Genomic DNA, 18,842 nt, shown 5'->3' with positions numbered 1-18,842 from the left:
AAGTCCCAACGCTCTAATTACATGGTTGGTCTTTCTGATGACCAGCTCCCAGCCCTAAGCTATCAAGGGGCCCTCCAAGAGTCACTGCATTAGCATAAACTCAGGTGGGATCCAGGAAGCTCGTGAATCATTAAGATGCTTCCATCACTTGGGAAATTCCAAGAGTTAGAAGCTCCATGCCAGGAACCTGGCACAAATCCTTTACTATACAACACACAGTAGATGCTCAACAATTATTTGCAAGGCAGAAAGATACACTCAAAATGCCAGAAATTGGCAGGGGAGAGGAAGGCAATTAGGCTCTTAGGTTCTTCCACCTGACACGTGGAAGATAGGCATGTAAAGGTGGACATATTAGGTTATGAGAAACCAATACCTTTAAACATTCCAATTATAGGACGAACTCCCCATGCTCTGGCTTATATTACCAAGCACTCTGATGATAATTTGGCTTCCCAGGTGACTTGTTTTTAGAAAGAGAACTCTAGCCAGGCTGACACGAGCCTGCAGGTCTGCCTGAGTCAATTTCTTGTTGGAAATTAATAAAGTGGCATTCTGACTTACATAGTTCAGTCTCTTCGAGCTCTCTGTGCTTTCCACCATGAATATGGCTTCTGCTCCTGCAAGCCATGCATGTGCTGCCCAAGACGCAGCCTTGGACCCTGGCAAGTTCTTCCAGGCTGGTGCCACCCTGGGAGCCTCTAGGAGCCTTCCAGTCAGCTCTCTGCCTCTACATTTCAGGGTGTGGGCTTCAGGGCATTCACAACATTCCTGCAACAGAAGAGTTTCGGGAACACCCCAAACTGGATCTGAGTGACTTGAATATTATCTCAGGCAGCTATGTCTAAGATGTGGTTGTAACTGAGAAAGCTTAAGCCTAGTTAATTTTATTCCACTTGACTTAAAGAGTACGTGAAAGAAAGGGATCTAAGGACATCTATAAATTATAAACCCCAAAGCATGAATTTCACAGTGTTTTTTGGTCTGGGCCAGAATCTGGACACACTGACTCTGGTGTACCTAAGCCTTGCAGTGACTGAAGAGATATACTCTTTTGGAGGAAATAGAGAATTTGCTCCTCTAAAACTCAAATGAGGGAAGATTAGCCCACCCTCAACTGCAATTTGATTTAGTGCTCAACAGGCAATCTCCTGATTAATCATTAGACCTCTGAATCACCTTTGCTATATCCTCTCTATTACAAATTAATAAGCGACATTCTGGGGCTTCCCTGGTGGCGCAGTGGTTGAGAATCTGCCTGCCAATGCAGGGGACACGGGTTCGAGCCCTGGTCTGGGAAGATCCCACATGCCACGGAGCAACTGGGCCCGTGAGCCACAACTGCTGAGCCTGCGCGTCTGGAGCCTGTGCTCCGCAACAGGAGAGGCCGCGATGGTGAGAGGCCCGCGCACCGCGATGAAGAGTGGTCCCCACTTGCCGCAACTAGAGAAAGCCCTCACACAGAAACGAAGACTCAACACAGTCATAAATAAATAAATAAAAGAACGTGAATTTCTTAAAAAAAAAAAAAAAAAAAAGCGACATTCTGGTTTATACATCTGCTTTTTATGAGTTTGGTTAACGTGAGTTGGTCCCACAAATCTAATCCACTGACAAAACTGAGTTTCAAGCTGAGGAAAGTTGAGAACTAGACTACAGACATAGTGACCCCCTCCAACATATTGTCAGCCTGTGACTAGACAGCCAACTCCTCCCTAGAACACATTTATCTCACCACATCCCTCAAACCAACACACACCGAATTCAGGAACCTGTTCTACAGTATCCCTGAGTCACGTTCTCTTTGGATACCCCCAATGGCCAGGACCTCATTGTCACAACACCTCAAAGCAGCCTGCTTTCTTGGAGATCTCAGTTGTTAGAATATTGTTTCTTAAACTGAAATTAAACCTGTCACTTCATAACTTCTACTTACTGGTTCTTTCCCAAAATATAACAAATATTTTTCTGTGCCTAGGCTGCCTATTCTCAGTTCCTCCAAAAGAACTTGACCATGATGGACTCCAGCCCTCTCACCACCCAGTTGTTTTCCTTCTAGCTTTCCAGTGTCTTTCTTGAAAACATGATCCCCCCTGCCCCAAATCTGATCGGTCCACTAGCACTATTATTTTTGAGACATAAGATATTAGTGCAGCAAAAGTTTGTTATTTCTTTCAGCAGTTGCATCTCACTGTTGGCTCACGTGCTTCAGATAAAAATGCCTTCATCTCAATGCATTTCCCCTTCCTTTTGGATTTGAAGCTGTTGAAATGAGATACATGTCGGTAAGGCTGTGGGTTTACTATGGTGAGCTTACTTCCCCCTTTGGTGAATGCTGTTTCTGTTCAGTCTGAGGGACAGGGTCCTTAGCTCAGGACAAATATACAGAGCCATTTCAAGAATTCAGACCTAAGTAGTGAATGAGTTTTTCTTAGAAAGAAAAAAGAAAAATCCACCTTTCTTGAGGAAATGAGCCATCATTAGAGAGCTGGGAATGATTTTTACTTTTTTATTCTCTAGCTCCTGGTGGGTAAAAGGCACTCGCATGGGCTTGATGAATCTAGCCAACCAGCTACCAATTTCAACTGGGGACAGGGGGAGGGAAAAGAAAAGCTATTTTACTGAGGCTTTTTTCCTTTCTGATTCTAGAATATAAATATTGTATATATAGTAAAACAGTGTAACCAGACCTAGGATGTAGTGACTTGGTTCCTTTCAGAATCCCTGAGACAATCTGGGATGAATTTTCTGTCATCTGGAATCTCCTCCTTTCCACAAGCCCAAACTGTCTTAAGCTCTAATTTGCCTATTTGTTGTTGACTTAATCTAGACAAATCTCCCTATCACTCACACTCCCCCACCCTGTCCCTCAGCCCCTCAACATCCTTGTCCTCTCCACTGGCCACCCCACGCTCTCCTCCACGCAACCCCGGCCCGCAAACCCACACGGGTTTAAAGTGTAGGTTTTGATGCTCTCATTGCCCACGGATCGCAGGACAGACGTTCCCAGGGACAACTTTGAGAGGCCACGTGCTCGTCCCCCTAAGGAGGTGGGAGAAATCCCTGCAGCTCGGTTTTGTTCCAATGGTCTGTTCAGTGAGTGATTCCCGTTTCCCCAAAGGCTGCCCCTCATTAGCATGAACGGGGGTGGGGGGGGGGTGGAGAAGGGGTGGGGGGAGAGAAAGAGCAAAAGCCCAGGCTCAGTTTTAGAGCCTGGGAACCGTGTCTACAAACATGACAGCTAGAGCTTTCTGGCTCCTCTGTTTGATCGTTGGATCATCTCCCGAAGCCCCAGTGGCGGAGAGAAAAGGTAAGATCGATGAAACGCTGAGCCCTGGGAGAGGGGCTGGGATCCGGGGGCGAGCTGGGGAGAGGGCGCGATGAAGGGCGGGACGAGAAAGGGGTCAGGGCTTGCCAGAGAGGAGATTCCAGGTCCGTGTTCGTGTTCGAAAGGAGCAAAATGTGTCCCCAAGATTGTGTGTCTTGGCAGCCTTTATAGGAATGAAGCCAGTTGTTCAGCTACTGAAATGATCTCGAGCGAGCCGGGCAGGCTGGAGAAACTTTGCATGTTAAGTAGTTGCTCCATCACAGAGGAGGGAAAGTGTCAAAAGGGGTCGTGGCGCGCCTTTCGGGAGCCGTGCGGGCCGGGCTCGCGGGACGCGGCGGGCGGCGGGCGCCCGGAGGAGCGCGGGGTCCGCCCAGCGCCCGGGTCCCCGTCCCGCCGGCGATCAGAGGAGCTGGGTGCGCCCCTCAGGGGCTGGGAGCGGAGGGAGCCGAAATCGGACCTTTCTCCCCTCTCCCTGCAGCCGCCAACCAATGGCCTTGGGACACCTGAGTCTTTAAAACACACACACACACACACACACACACACACACACACACACACACACACACACAATTTCATGCCTGAGATGAAAATTACTGAGGGAATGAAGAAATAAGAGGTTCTCTGCGGGGAGGTGTTTTTGTTTGGCTTTTACTTGGATGTTCTGTTTGATTCACTATCTCTGGGAAAAATAGCTTCCGCACCTCACAGGGTAATTTACTTTGGGTTATTTTTCCACATGGAAATTGAATGACTTCAGTGGCATTTAACCCAAATATCAGACAATCTTTCCCATGACAACAGATGGTGATATCAATGGGGAAGCAGTTGTGAGGTCAACAGTTGACAGTCAGGAATTGGATATCCACCAGAACTTTATTCAGCTGTGTATGGGCAACGTTTAACATAATGAGCCAGAATCAACCTCTCTGCAAAAACATGAACTATAATCAGCTATTATTGCTGGGTGAAAGCTGATTTTAAAGGAGACTGTCAATTTGGCAAGATAAATCACTTTAAATGAAGTGTTGCAAGAACTGCAAATGGGCAGACCAAGCTCTTCGATGCCAGAGAGAAATGCTGAAAACCAGCCGTTAAAATAATAGAAAAAATAAAGATGGGCTCTTGTGCCCGTCTGGAGGGCACTGGGACCCAGGCAAACGGGGAGGTGATATTGTGTAACTGGGCATGGAAATTGGCCCAGCTTCTAAGCTTGTTGAAGTTTGCTCAACAACCTGCCTGCAGAACTGGGGAAAATCACTAATAATTAAAAAAATTTGTTTTCATGCCGTTTGCCATTTAGGAGCTTTTCCTCCACCATGGGAAGGGGTGGGGGTCGGGCAGTGTAAGCGATGAGGGTGCTTTTACACTTAACCAGGGGTCTCTGCGCCCAGCCACGCTTTAAACCTCCTTCTAAGCTGCGGTTTACTACTAAGTGGTGTCCAAGAAGCCAGATAAAAATCCACTCACAGATGCTCGACTCTGCACAGACCAAGATGACAGTGTAAACACGGATGGGAAAACCAAACAGTTCTGTTGTCAGGGGCGCTTAAACAATTAGGAGAACCTGTAATATGAGACCTTTCCCCCTGGGGTTTGCTCTAGGTACTTTCTCAACAAACTGTACACAGCAAAAAGGCGGATGTTTACATATATATTAAAGAAAGGGCAAAAGACTTTGTTATTTAACCAAAGTTGTCAGTTATCTTTAGTCCTAGAACAAATAGGTGGTTGTAATTTGAAAAGCTATTGATTTGCAAAGCCTCCTTAACAAAATGAAATGTTCCCATGTGGTGAGAAAAATGTTCTTAGTTGCCCTCATTCTTAGAGGGCAAGACCCTCATCTCCGTCTCCTTGGGGCCTAGGAAACCTGGGCTCACCACCAGCCGGGGCGCCTTCCTCTTCCCCCTCCCGTTCTCTTTCCTTCACTTCCATGTCTGCTGCCCTCTCCACGTCGCCTCTCGCAGGTGTACGCTACGTTTACATTGTCCCCCATCTCCTCTCCCCTCCCAGAGCCATTTCTTCTTCCCCCCTGTCGGCCTCTCCTCCCCTCCACAGCCTCATCTCTGCCCGCCTTCCCTCCTCTCTCAGCCTCCCCGGCCTCCCCTCCCCTCCTCTCGGCCTCCCTCCCCTCTCTTCTCTGCCTCTCCCCTTCCCCCCCACCCCCGTCCCCTTCCCTCCCCTCTCAGTCTCCCCTTTCCCCACCCCTCCCCTCTCCTCTCAGCCTCCCCGGCCTCTCCTACCCTGACGGCCTCCCCGGCCTCTCCTCTTCTCTCCCTACAGCCTCGCCGCCCCACAACCGGAAGCCCGACCCCGGCGGCGGCCCGAGTGCGGAGACTCCTGGGCCCCGGCCGCAGTCGGTCCCCGAGACCCCGCGGCGGCCGCGCGCAGCAGAGGCCGCTCCCCGCGCCTGGTCCGACCTGCGGCGCCGGAAGCCCCAGCCGGCCGCCGAGAACCGGGCCGGCTTCCGGGAGGCAGCACGCGCGCCCGCTGGCCCGCCGAGCCCGCGCCTCTCGCAGGCCGAGAACCGTGCGTCGCCGCGCCGCGTGCCCGCGCTGGAGGACTCCCCGCGGCGCGCGCGCGCCCGGGCCCTGCGCCTCCCGGCCGCGCGGCCTCCTACGCGCGCCGCCGAGGCCCCCGCCGGCCCCGCCCACCCCAACCGGCCGCGCGCGGCCGCACCGCCCCCGGAACCCGCGCCCGCGCCGCCGCCGCGCCTCAGCCCACAGCGGAGGGAGGATGCGGAGCCCGGCGCCGAGCCTTGCGCGCGCGCCTGCAGGGCGGACTTGGACGAGCGCGAGTCCTACTGCGCCAGCGAGTTCGGTGAGCCCCGCCCGCAGCTCCTCCCGGGCCCGGGCGGCCGAGCCCAGGCCGCGGGGCGAGCCTTTCCGAGCCGAGAGCACCGGGCTGTGCACCGGGACCCCTAAACCAGACCCTAGAGAAACCCACCCACTCGGTCCTGCAGGCCCCAGAGCCGTGTCGACTATTTCGTGATTTGTTAGAAACGCACTGGGGAGAGAAAGAGGATGTGAGCGCTATGCATTTCTCCAAACTCTTTGTTTTTTGAAAGCAGCAGTCAACGGAATCGTGCATGATGTGGACGTCCTCGGCACAGGGATCCGGCTGGTGACTCTGCTGGTGGACCGGGACGGGCTGTACAAGATGAACCGCCTGTACATCACTCCGGACGGGTTTTTCTTCCGAGTCCACATATTAGCCCTAGACTCCTCTAGTTGCAATAAGCCATGCCCCGAATTTAAACCTGGTATTGAAACTGATCTAAGTGATCATTTTATATATGTTCTTTATGTCACCATTGTAACTTTGACATATCACAGCCCGGTCTCTATCGGTTACCCCAGTACCTTTTTTTTTGGGGGGGGGAGGGCTATTCTAAAATGAATAGAATTTAGAAGACAGGTATTATTTCGGCCACTCTGATTTAAATTCCATCAGCGCCTCCGGTTAAAGATGGGAACTGAGCGGATTGGCACAAAGCAAACACTCAATATTTGTTGACAAGTGGAGTGAATGACGAAACACTGTTGCCAGACGGGATGCCTAAGGGGCTTTTTAAACTGAGTTTAGAGACGTCTTTTGCTGGGCGCGTGTGTTTGGGGGGGGGGCGGGTAATGCCCACTCCCACGTCTTTCTAGAGATGTGCTCTGTAAAATCCTGCTGGCACTGTTGTGATTAGGACCTTTGTTTCTAGTGCTGGCTGTTTACAGGCTGAGTAATCTGATTATCTTATAAAGGTCACTAGGCTATTTCCACCTGCTGTCTGAGGTTTAAATGTCTGAGATTCAGCATGTGCAGCAAGATAAGAGATTCAAGCTTAGGCATTTCTTAAAAGCCTTACATTTTCTTATTGTTACGTGGTATTTGAAAGATAACTACGAATTTATATTTTGGTTTTTTTTTTCTTTTTTTTTTTCAGGCAGCAGGTATATTGTGATGGGCCACATCTACCATAAGAGAAGGCAGCTACCTACAGCTCTGCTTCAGGTCCTGAGAGGGCGCCTCCGACCAGGAGATGGACTTCTCAGGAGCAGCAGCAGCTATGTGAAAAGATTTAACCGGAAAAGGGATGGGCAAGTGCAAGGGGCAATTCACACCCAGTGCATTTGAAACATACCAGCCTGGCATTTCTGGATCATAAGAGACTTGGAATTCAGCAGCAAGACAGGAAAGGCCTATCATTAAGTAATCGGATTTTCCTTTAGAACAGGGCACACAGCTCCTTTAGGAACTAGTTGCAAAGTGCCAACTCTCATCTTCAGGTTGTCACTTTTGTACAAAATACTTCATAAATGGTTATGCTTCTGAGCTCTGTGGTGAAGTTATTCAACTGGTGTGCCAGTTACTCACACAAGCTCAGATAACTGACCTGTCCAGTTAACAGATCACTGCTTCATGTTGTTTATTTTTAATTATTTTAATTTAAATACATTCTTCAGTAGAAATAGTTCACAAAAACATTTCCTTGATTTTAAATATACAATTTTGAATAGTTTATATCATGTATCAAACCAAATTTTATACTAAAACCATCACATTTTAAATTCTGTACATAACAGTAAGTGCACTAGTCAGACGTATGAAATGTCATTTAGATCACATTTAGATCAAACACTAAAGTCAGAGCCCGAGACAAGTATTAAAGTTTTACATTTAGAGTACTGAAGGGCTTATTCAAGCAAACAAATGTTTGTTCAAACAAGTGTTCCTGATGTACCAAAATATAAGATACAGTTTATTTTCATGCCTCCCTGCTTCTAAAATCCTATGTTTTGTGCCATACTGGCAGCTATCCCAATACCAAACATATTCTGGGTGTATCTGATGTCATTTTTCTATTAAGACCAAGTATCATGTTTGTGTTTGTAAAGCAGTAAATCTTTCTGTGAAATCAGATCTTGGATGCACCTGGTTTTTTCAGCCTCACTGAGCCCCAAAAGGTTTGGGAAAAAGCATTTCTCAAACTTACTCCAAAAACCCTGGAACCAATATTTAATGACGGCTTGCAAGCACGTGAATTTTAAACGCTTTCCAGTTGGCTTGAAAAAGATTTAATCACGAACTGAATTTATTATTGATTTTATACCTCAGCCCACAAAGACATTAACAATTTTTTTTCAGAAGACCAAGCTGTGCTTTAATTTGAAACGCTGTGAATAGAGACACTGATAATCCATGGTTGAAGATTACTGCCTAAAGAAAGATAGAAAAAAGAACTCCACTGAGGAGACAAAAACAGTCCATTTGGTATCAGATGAGATGCACTCTGGAGCTCAGGATGTGTCATTAGTCTGTAATGGCACAGAGTCTTTAAAGGCCTCGAAGAAGCACTATATACACACAGGATGTCAGGACAGCACAGAGAGACTGTAAGACATAACAACTGATTGTGACGGGAGATACTGTTACCTTATTTGTCCCAAACAGGGGGCAAAGAGGTAAAATAAAAGTTGAGAGGTTCTGACTATGCCGTGGTAAAGCATTAACTGAGGGATTTTTTTAGCGAATTTGCCAAGAATGAGTTGTGCCCAAGCTTATTAAAAATTATCTTAGAATTGCTTTTTGGGAATCCACTGCATTATTACACAAACCATTGGCAGTAGATTAGAGTATGCAGTGAATGAAGAGCTTCTGGGTTAGTTTTCTTAAGGATAAAAATTAACTAAGACAGAAGTAGCACCGGTCACAAAAACCAAAGCCGAATTTTTGAATGTCAAATGGCTAAGTGGTGATCCTGAGTAACATGGTGGAGAAAATTACAAAATGGCCAAATAGATAAATTATTAGTTGGATGGCCAGATGTTAGAGCATAAAGAGAAGTGTTATAAATAGCTCTGGTTTAAAAGATAGAAAAAAAGTCACTTTGATATAAGCCTGAGGGTTAGGGTTTGATTAGATTGCTTTGATAATAGTTTCTGAGAAGTTTTGGAATCACACCAAAAGTGCCAAAACTGTGATCTGTGTGATACTTGGAGGTCACATGGTTAGTATGTACACCTTGGCAAACACAAGCAGGCCAGTTTCTTAGAAACGTTAAACTTAAGGCCATCATTCAAGACCAGGTTTGCAATGAGAGATGAGCGAGGCTCGGGACTTCCCTGGCGGTCCAGTGGTTAAGACTCCGTGCACTCCCACTGCAGGGGGTTCGGGTTCAATTCCTGGTCAGGGAACTAAGATCCTGCATGCCAAGAGGCACCGCCAAAAAAAAAAAAAAAAAAAAGAAAGTGATTGAGGCTCAAATGAGGTAGAACAGTGGTGCATATGGGGATATATGCACGGGAGGCGGTGCACAACAGGCTGGGAATTCCAGGTTAGGCAAAAAAGTTTAAGGAGAGTCTTCTCAATATTCAGTCAGTACCTTCAGTACAATCTTTTAATTTTATGGAAAATTTTAATTCCCAAATTCACTGTAGTTCCAAATCCTTTTCTCCTGTTGATAGATTTTCCTTAGCACGTGGGTTTGTGCTCCAAAGACTAAAGGATCACGGGCACAATAGAATACCTTGTTGCCTTCAAGAGGAGCTCAACACATCCCTCCTTCCATTCAGCTGTTGGAACTCAAGCCGAAAAAAGTGTTTTTCTTTTGGTAGGGAAAGGTCCATAAAACATACTTTTTTTTTTTTTGTACTAGCTTTTAACTGTCTTTGAAAGGTATCACTTAGCACTGTTTATATTTCTCTTAAAATCATTTTTAAGGTTGATCAAACACAGGTATATGCAAACACCTAAAAACTGACCCACTACCTACAATGAGTAACTTCAGTTTCGGGTACAGGACTTTATCATTTAAAAAATATAGCACTTATTTCTTTAGTTGAATTTGGTCCAAATTGGATCAAGCGGGGTGTGATCTCCTAGGAAATGTCTTTTTTGGTATCTTGTTCCAAGTATCCAGAAGTACTTCAGAATATTTCAATTTATTAAAAATCCTTCCCCCAAGTACTTATAAGACATTACTTTGCTCATGAGAGATCACCATTCTCATTTTAAGGACAAGAAATCTGACACTTATGGGTAATGGCCTCAGTCATGAGGCTAAGTGTGTAGATTTAAAAGGTCACCGCACTGGCTCTTTAGTATCAGAAACACACAAAGATGCAGGGAGTTTGCCTAACAAATGAACAGAAATAGGGAAAGAACTTTTATTTGCAGATTCCAGGAAGGTAGATTACAAACAGCAGCAAATCTCAGAGTCTCTTAATAACACTCCAGGCCACTTGAAATATAAAAAGGTAATTGTTTTACTTTAGAAAATATCTCTGAAAGTTCACAATTTTTTAAAACTACTGCAGGACATTAACTAAAGTGCAAATCCTGCAGAATTTGGGTAGGAGAAAAAAGCCTTACCAATATTATGAAAATACTTTTTATGAAATGGTTTCAAGGATTGTGAACCTGGCAGATGAAATATAACAAGCATTGAAAATACTTTTAGCAAAGGAAATCTGTTGATGCAAATTAAACATATATACAAGCCCAAAGACTGTGTAGAAAAAGCCTAACAGTATAACAAATGTGCATTCTACTACTTGGATTATTGAAAGCAAAATAGCTGTAATACGTATATTTTATTGAGTAGCAGAAGCTTGTCAAATACTCGTAGAAAAGCAGCTTTTGAAACTCAGTATGTTATAAGAATGCACGTTTTTCCAAAAATTACTTTTGAAGCACTAAAGCTCTGTAGTTGATAAAACTATAAAATGTCTGTGTATTTATATGGTGATAGAAACTGCAAAAGGCTTTATACTATTAAATACATATATGAAATTAACATATTCCTGGCCTGAGGATTCCCACAAAATTTACTTTTGTACAATTAGGCAATGCCAACATCTACAGAAAATATGTTAACCAACCAACCACTGTTTCATTAGAAACCGCACCAAATCCAATGTCAAAAACATTACTTTATTTTTCTAGGGTGAAATGTCCTATTACGTACAAAAAGAACTGCTGTTTAAATTTGCCACAATCTCTTAAAAACATAGCAATCTATTGCCTACAGGTAGGAAAGTTCTTGCTGCAACAAGTTTTAAATGATTAAGCCCATCTATATCTATATATATATGAATAAATAGTACAGAAATACTGTGACATGATGAGATGCAGAATAATTTTATAATTCATTAAAATGTAGGATTCTTGCATCAGCACAGTGCATACAATATGTAACATTTTTTAAAAGTAAAAGGACAAAATAACCTATATTTGACTACTTCCATGTTAGTATTTTAAGCAAAAACTTTGTTTCCATGTTTTCAATATTGAGCAATTAGTCTCTTTAGTTTGTAAGCATAAGTTTAAGTGATATTTTTATGTACAAAAAGGAATGGGCTTCATTAGATAAAATTAACCCAGAATAACTTGTACACCTGAGCCTGTAAGAAGAAAGAACTGGGAACTGTAGCAACGTCTTTCTTTTAAGAAACTAAGGTCCGGGAAAGGTTTTGCATAGCAGGGTGATATTAAACAGAAAGAAACTTTTAAAAAACAATAAATGGATAAATTCCAGAACTTGGTAGGACAAAGCTAATACGAATTAGTGCAAAATCTAGTAAAATTTTTGCAAAGCTGCATAAACCAACTATGGCAGATCTCACAGAAGCTATTATTACAATGAAGAAATACAACATGTAAGATTAGAACACTGAAAGGAAAAACATGCAAAATACGCCTTCCTCTGCTGCTTCCATTTTTTTCCCCTACTGTTTACACTACTTCTTCTTATGTGGGAAAAAACTCAACCAACAAACAAATACAAAAAGGATGAAGTCATTTTAAAAAATGCCCTTCATAAAAAATAAGTAGTGGTCTGTAACTGATAATTTGCCTGGTATCATATAACGTACAGATGAAGGCAATGTGTATTTTGTCACATTACCTTTTTTATTAGTCTGATCAATTGATGCAACAGGATTAGCACCCCTGAATATTTTTCTTCGATGTGATGACAGTGGGCTGGGAATTATAAAATGAAGGACCACTACTACCCTGGAGAAATCCAGGTACAATCAGATCCTTCTGCCTTTTATTTACCTTGCAGCCCTCCCTTTCCCCTCAATGGCTTACAGAGAATCATTAGCGCACATTCAAAGACACCGTCTGTGGGAGAAAAATTATCTCCATTTATTTTGTTTCATATACATCCATAGTTGAATTTTAATACAAAAAGAAAAAAAATTAGAATCTGACAAATGTTTACAAACAAGATACCTTCAAATAGATTTTACTCATTTTAACCTGGTGCAGAGTAAATGACAAATTGTACTGTTATATTCAAGGCAACAGAGTCTGTAGTCCAGGACCACTTAGCCCAACCTTTATGCAAGCTTAATTTTTATCTACTATGAACAATAAACTCATTGTTGATTCCCAGTTGTGTGTGTGTGCACATGTGTACATAGCAGCTCCTTTCATAGAAAGAAAAGACATCTAGAGGTCGTCTTGTACTTTTACCTACAGGAATCATGATAAGATACAGAATGGATTACATGTAACCGGGGCTGGATTTTATAAGAAAAAATAATTAGCTGACAAATGAGGGCAGCAATAAAAAAGCGTCTTTTTTGCAACAATAAATAAATACAGTCGAAAGTTTTCTGTGAGACTCTAAACCAGCTTCTTCACTGAAGAGCAGACGTGGCATTTCCATGGAGTTACACTTGACCCCATATTATCATTTTTTCTCTCTTTCTTTCTTTTTTTTTTTTCTTCAATAAACAAAGTTTTCCCGCTTCTGCCACAATAGTAAAACCATTTGATCTTGACAAGATAATGGTGTCGTTGACTTTGCTTTTCCCTTGTCCGTTGGACAAAATTGGCCAAGAATATAATTGGACTGTTATGACCAATAAAAACGAAGTTTAGGTCAAGTCTTGTCAGGATAACCTGACTAAAAACATCTGGCTCCTTAATTTAAAACAGTTCAGACAACCAGATTCTTGCTGTGTTTTATGTTAGGTTAACACGCTGAACTTTAAGAAGCTGTAGACTGCAGTTTGTTGTTATGAGACCTACAGAATACAGAAAAAAGGGAACAATTAAGCACCCTTCATTTTTGAAAACAGTGATGCTTTATGTGGATGCCAAGGTCAGTCTGTCTGGGGAAAGCAGCCATGTTCTTTCATTCACCCTTGGCAAGCAAATATATGAGAACAAGTAAGAAATTTTTACCCTATAAAATTAAAAATTTTCATTGTACACTAAACATGATAATTCACTGGAAAAAGCCAATATTAAAAAAAAGAAATATAAATATATATACATATATATATGTCCAATACATTTTTAGCCAAAGGGACAAATAGAGACATTTACAGAAGCATTACCATTGTGGTAAAAGTGTGTGTGTGTGTGTGTGTGTGTGTGTGTGTGTGTGTGTGTGTGTGTACGCGCACGTTTATTTACATTGAGTTGGGGAATATGAAGGAAAAAAAATAAAATATTAAAAGGAGAGAAATAACAGTATTAAAATCACATTTTTCTATTAAATTTCAGAAAGTGTCCTTTCTAGTTTCACAGTTTTATTAACAACTTTTGTTAGTAAACCAAGTAACTGTACAACTGTACAAGTATGTTCTATTGCAATAGTGTATATAAATACAGTCTTCTCGGAGTTTACAATTCTTAAATACATTGTTCAACATGGCTGCTAGAATAAATTGTTTACTACTATACATCTTTTTTTAAACATTAAAAAATTATATTAACTCATCTGAACTCTGGGGGGCAATTTTGAATTAGGTAATCAAGTGGTACAATAAAAGAGTGACCCCAACATCCAGTTCTGATTCCAGTTAAAAATTCAGACTAAAGATATCACAATCTGTAAGAAAAGAAAGAACATGGATGATATAAATGATGAATTATAACAAAGAACAGTTATGAAAATAATGCTGGAGATCACAAATTAAAAATGGGGAAAATACAGCAAAGGAAACCCTGGAAATCCATAAAAAATAATAGTTCAGTGACTGGCTACATATATGTTTCATTCTGCCCTAAATCTGGAAATCAACAAAAATCCCCTAACATCTCTTCACAGATCATTTTATTTACATAAGCAGACTTGAGCAAACTTCTCAGTTGGCTCCCATGTTCTTTAAGAAAAATTACATAAACCACAATATAATAAAAAGCTACATGAAACCACCAAATGGCAAGCTCTCCCGAGTGGCCCCTTCACCGTGCAGACCCAGCCTCTGGGCCTCCTCTCCTTCCCCCAGTCCCTGGGTTTTGCAGCAGGCCCACCTCAGCAGTTGCCGCCACCACCCACCCTCTGCGTCCTGCCTGCCAGCCTGGCAGCAGGGTGGGATTCAAATCCTCCAGCTTCTACTTCCACCAAAGGCTAAATAAAGCCTTTTCAGCTGAAAAAAGCTGTTTTAGAAATTTAATTGGAGTAATAACTACAAGAGGTACGAAGCAAGAAGCAAAAAAGCACGGAAGGCTTATAGTAAGTTGTGGTCCTCTGCCCTATCTTTACTCAACCTGAAAACCAGGCTCTCTAGGATGAATGACTTGGAACTTTCAGTTCTTAGGTAGTTAGATTTCTTACACTACTATTTCTTATTTTATCAACTTTATATTGTTTAAATCCTGCTATGGCAAACAAGAACTGAGCTCATGTAACCATTTTCCCTCCTCCCTTCTTGAGTACAAGTTTTATTTTTCTGTAATTTAAAATTAAATCTTTCCATGCTTTGTCTGTAGACATTCCAAAAGTTGAAAATCAATGTACTGTTTACATGACTATGTAAATATTTTTCTCTGTAGCACCTACTCTTTTGCTAGGAGGGCATTCTTAGTAACCTATACAACTTTTTGCCTTTCATGGAGTTTCTAATTGACTTTCATTTGCCCCCTTACATTCTTAAGTTATCTAATGTATGAATCAATTTTTTTCCCTCCAGACGCATCCCTCTTGGGAGTGCTCCATTCTCCTGCTCCAATTTGAACTGCCTGCTGCATGGGCCTGCTGTACAAATGTCACTCTGGGTCAGAGTCGTTCTCTTTGCTTTCTTGAAATCCAAGGTCTTTTGTTTTCTTGATTTGCTTCTTTATTTTGCTAGTGCACATCTTAAAATACCTTGCTAAGAAAGTATGCAAGGAAAAGAAGCCCTTTCTGAATCCTTATATGACTTGAAAATGTACTTATTCTGCCTCTACGCTTGACTGGCTAGACACAGACTTCATTTTTCCTCAGACTTTTGGATTTATTCTTCCATAATCCTCTAGCATTCCACGTTGCTAGAGAAAAGTCTGATAACCAGTCTAATTCCTGTTAATCTATAAGTTGTTTTATCCTCTTTACAAGCTTTCAGAAGAGCTTCTTCCATCCTTAGCCTCTGGAGATTTTACAGTGATGTGTATGTGCGGCGGACCTTGTCGCACTTGTCCAGCTGGCTTACACGTTTGTTTATCCACTCCACCCCATCTCCCTATCCCACAGGAACATGAGCTCCGTGGAGAGCAGGAACTTGGTTTGTTCTGCTGCTATAGTCAATTCTGACACACAGCCGGGGCTCAATAACCATTTTCTGAATGAACAGTTTTGCTTGGATTTGAAGTTGTGTGCCTCTCACTGGTTTGGAAATTTTTCTTATATTAGAGTAGTCTTTTGATAATTTCCTCTCCTCTGTCTTCTCTGTTCTTTCTCATGGGAATTTCCATGAAATGAATATAGATACTTTGTAACATTTTCTTCTTTCCTATTTTTCATCCCCTTGTCGTTTTGCTCTTTACACTGAGAGGTCCTTGATTTTAACTTTCAATGTGTGCAGTAAGTTTAAAAAAATTTCCAGTTACTCTCTTTTTCTCAGATTGTTCTTTATTTCTAATGTCCTGTTCACTGTTTTGCAGATGCAGTATCTTCTAAAATTTCTCTCGGGACATGACTTAGAGGCTTGTTTTGTTTTTTTAAAGCTCTCTCTTGTTCTCTCTGGAATCTATTTTTCGGTTACACCTTGACCTTTTTCTCCTTTACACTGCAGGCTTTCCTTACCTATCTGTCCGTCCCTGTCTGTTCCCACTTATGAAGAGCAAGTTAACAGCCTAGATGGGTGCCTGGAGAACCCTGTGCATGTGTGTGTGGCTTACTGACTGGCAGGCTTTGCTTTAGATCAGAGTTTTCAGTCTCAACACAACTGACATTTTGGAGCTGGACAATTCTTTGCTGTGAGGGCTATCCTACGCACTGTGGGACGTTTAGCAGCATCTCTGGCCTCTACTGATTAGATGCCAGTACCACTAACCACCTCCAAGTGTGACAAATGGCAATGTCTCTAGGCATCGCTAAATATCCCTTACGGGGTCGGGGTGAGTAAATTATCCTGTTGAGAGCCCCAGAGTTAGAATGAGGGAGCCGATCCTTCAGAGATCAGGGGAATTTTCCTCTGGGTCCCATTCTCTTCTGTCTAGTTCTCTGCAGACGGTTTATTCTCCTTCTTTGGAGAAGAACCCTGTGTTCTTCCAGTTCTTTGGGCTGCCTACGCAGGCTGCACACTGGGGTTAAAGGAGGCTGTGACTAGCCCAGATACCGATCTTCAGTTAACCCCTCTCTCCTCCCACTCTCTAGAGCCTTCGAGTCTATTTCAGAGTCTCCGTGTTGGAGGCCGTCTGGGGTCCTACTGGTCGGCAGGCTGTCACGTCCACTGAGGAGCCCAGCCCGCGAGGAGGAGTCTGGCTGCGCTGGCCCGCCTTCGTCGGCCGGTCGCCTTCCATCTGCTGAAATCTCATCAGCTAACTAACTTCTACCATATTCCTTTCACCACTCTGAGCTTATCCCTTTCTATTCCTTTATTATTATTTTCCTGGGGACTCTGTCATATTAAAGTTAAGTCCTCTTCCCTTTTAAGTTTTACAGCCGACGGGTTAACAGATAGGCAACGATAGAAATGGGACAGTTGCAGAGATTCTGTGGAGTCTCTTGGTTGGTGGGCTATACAGCCGGCCCGCCCACCTGCTTTCCTTCCCTCCTTGCCTATAGTTTTTGACTCCTTCGCTGAGAAGGTGATTGGATACTTCAGTTGTGCTTGTCCTTCACTTTTAGTTTATGCAAACTGACTCTGAAGTACAGTTCTTGATCTACCTTGTTACAGGAGAAGGAGAGAAACAAAATACCCTGAAGATTTGCCTCAGAGAAAAATGACTAGGTAGAGCACTGATTCTTATGCTTTGGTATGCAGAGTCCCTTGGGAGTTCATTAGGGAATACAGATGCCCAGACCCCGGCCCAGCCAAGATCTACCCAGTCTGACTAGGGAGGATCAAGCTTGCGGGCTGGTGGATGGGGGATGGTGAACAATGAATCTCAGGGCTACAGAGCGGTGGCAGCTCTCAAAGAAAAGGGAAACAGGCTTCCGTTGAAAGGAAGAAAGTCATGGGCTTGGGAAGGAGCAGGTGCGGAAGGTCAGAAACAGAAGGCACGAAGGTCACAGCACCTGACTAGCATGCAAAGCTGCTCAATGTTTTTATGTTACTAGAGGTTCAAAGAAAAGGTCTGCGGACTTGGATTAAAGTCTAGTTTTGCCCACAGAAAAAATCCAGAAGAACAAAACAATTCATGATTTCAAAGACACAGCAAACACAAATGAAAGAGAAAGCGCTTAAATCCCCACTTCGTGGTCTTCCCCTTACTCTACCCTACAGAACAGTCTTTTTTTAAAAACATTATTTTGTTGAATTCTACCAGTCTTTGAGCATTTCACCTACTATATATATGCTATGTTGAGTATTAGTTTCATAGTTTAAAAAAAATTTTTTTTGGCCGCGCGGCTTGCGGGATCTTAGTTGCCCGACCAGGGATAGAACCCCGGCCCCCTGCAGTGAAAGCACCAAGTCCTAACCACTGGACCGCCAGGGAAGACCCAGAACAGTCATTTTTATACTTCCGTAAACTCAGTGAGAGCAAGAACTCTTACTACTACTATCTTTGTATGTGCCCCATGGCATTTAAGACAGCATCTTACATTCTGTAAGCATCTGATAAATGCTTTTTGAATTTTAAAAAGTGACTATAATTTTAAGCAGATCATAAACAAACCCAGCAATTTCTCGCTAGGAACTGAATTAGTTCAGAGCGCTGAACACATCTGCTTACCTGCTAGCCTTGAATCCTTTCAATTTCTGTACAAAGAATGATTCAAGAACTTCTGCACACTGGTAAAAAGGGGAGTCACTTGGATTGTAGTAACGACAATTATCAAAAATTTTGGTCATATCTGCTACAAATTCCGTCAGCTTTTCATAATATCTTCTTTGTACTCTTTCTTCCATGGTGGCAAGGTCTTAAAAACACAAAATGTAAAAGATTTTCAAAGCTTTAAGGTTGTTCCAATGTGAATACTGCCTGCAGTTCTGACAAATAAGAATACATAACATCTTGCCCAAGCAGTCCTGGAACCAGGCTGGTTTACCAGTGAAGACTACGTAGCAATTCTTGAAGAAAATAGAAGCACTTTTCCAATTTTGTTTTTGATTCAGGGTCTACAAGATAAATCCTGGCT

At 43.0% G+C, this 18,842-nt stretch overlaps 2 protein-coding genes and 1 long non-coding RNA gene across 21 annotated transcripts in view; 2 read left to right on the top strand and 1 right to left on the bottom strand.

Moving 5' to 3' along the window:
• LOC309619052 overlaps nucleotides 1-18,842 on the top strand; it is a 373,591-nt gene that overhangs the window by 164,225 nt on the left and 190,524 nt on the right. The window lies entirely within an intron of this gene.
• Nucleotides 1,541-8,234, top strand: LOC309619038 (UPF0450 protein C17orf58). Of its 3 annotated transcripts, none has more exons than XM_082373715.1 (5): nucleotides 1,541-3,087; nucleotides 3,242-3,310; nucleotides 5,609-6,145; nucleotides 6,396-6,587; nucleotides 7,260-8,234. In XM_082373715.1, the coding sequence occupies exons 1-5, from the start codon at nucleotides 2,970-2,972 to the stop codon at nucleotides 7,448-7,450; spliced, it is 1,107 nt and encodes a 368-aa protein (XP_082229841.1). In that variant the 5' UTR covers nucleotides 1,541-2,969; the 3' UTR covers nucleotides 7,451-8,234. The 3 variants fall into 3 exon arrangements, with proteins under 3 accessions (XP_082229841.1, XP_082229840.1, XP_082229842.1); XM_082373714.1 differs by having other exon boundaries at nucleotides 1,541-3,096; XM_082373716.1 differs by lacking the exon at nucleotides 1,541-3,087 and having other exon boundaries at nucleotides 3,156-3,310.
• Nucleotides 12,437-18,842, bottom strand: part of BPTF (bromodomain PHD finger transcription factor) — a 140,058-nt gene continuing 133,652 nt past the window's right edge. For 15 of the 17 annotated variants that reach the window (XM_082373646.1, XM_082373656.1, XM_082373647.1 and 12 more), the window contains 2 exons: nucleotides 18,437-18,623; nucleotides 12,437-13,353 (listed from right to left, as the gene is read on the bottom strand). In XM_082373646.1, coding sequence (XP_082229772.1) covers nucleotides 13,317-13,353; nucleotides 18,437-18,623 — 224 coding nt within the window. In that variant the 3' untranslated portion in view covers nucleotides 12,437-13,316. Of the gene's footprint in view, nucleotides 13,354-13,846; nucleotides 14,166-18,436; nucleotides 18,624-18,842 lie in introns of those variants that run through there. The other 2 variants (XM_082373657.1, XM_082373660.1) reach the window with 2 other exon arrangements.

The sequence above is a fragment of the Balaenoptera borealis genome (assembly GCF_965194805.1).
Source record: "Balaenoptera borealis genome assembly, chromosome: 20".
Lineage (NCBI taxonomy): Eukaryota > Metazoa > Chordata > Mammalia > Artiodactyla > Balaenopteridae > Balaenoptera > Balaenoptera borealis.
This window is presented reverse-complemented; position numbering and strand designations above follow the sequence as displayed.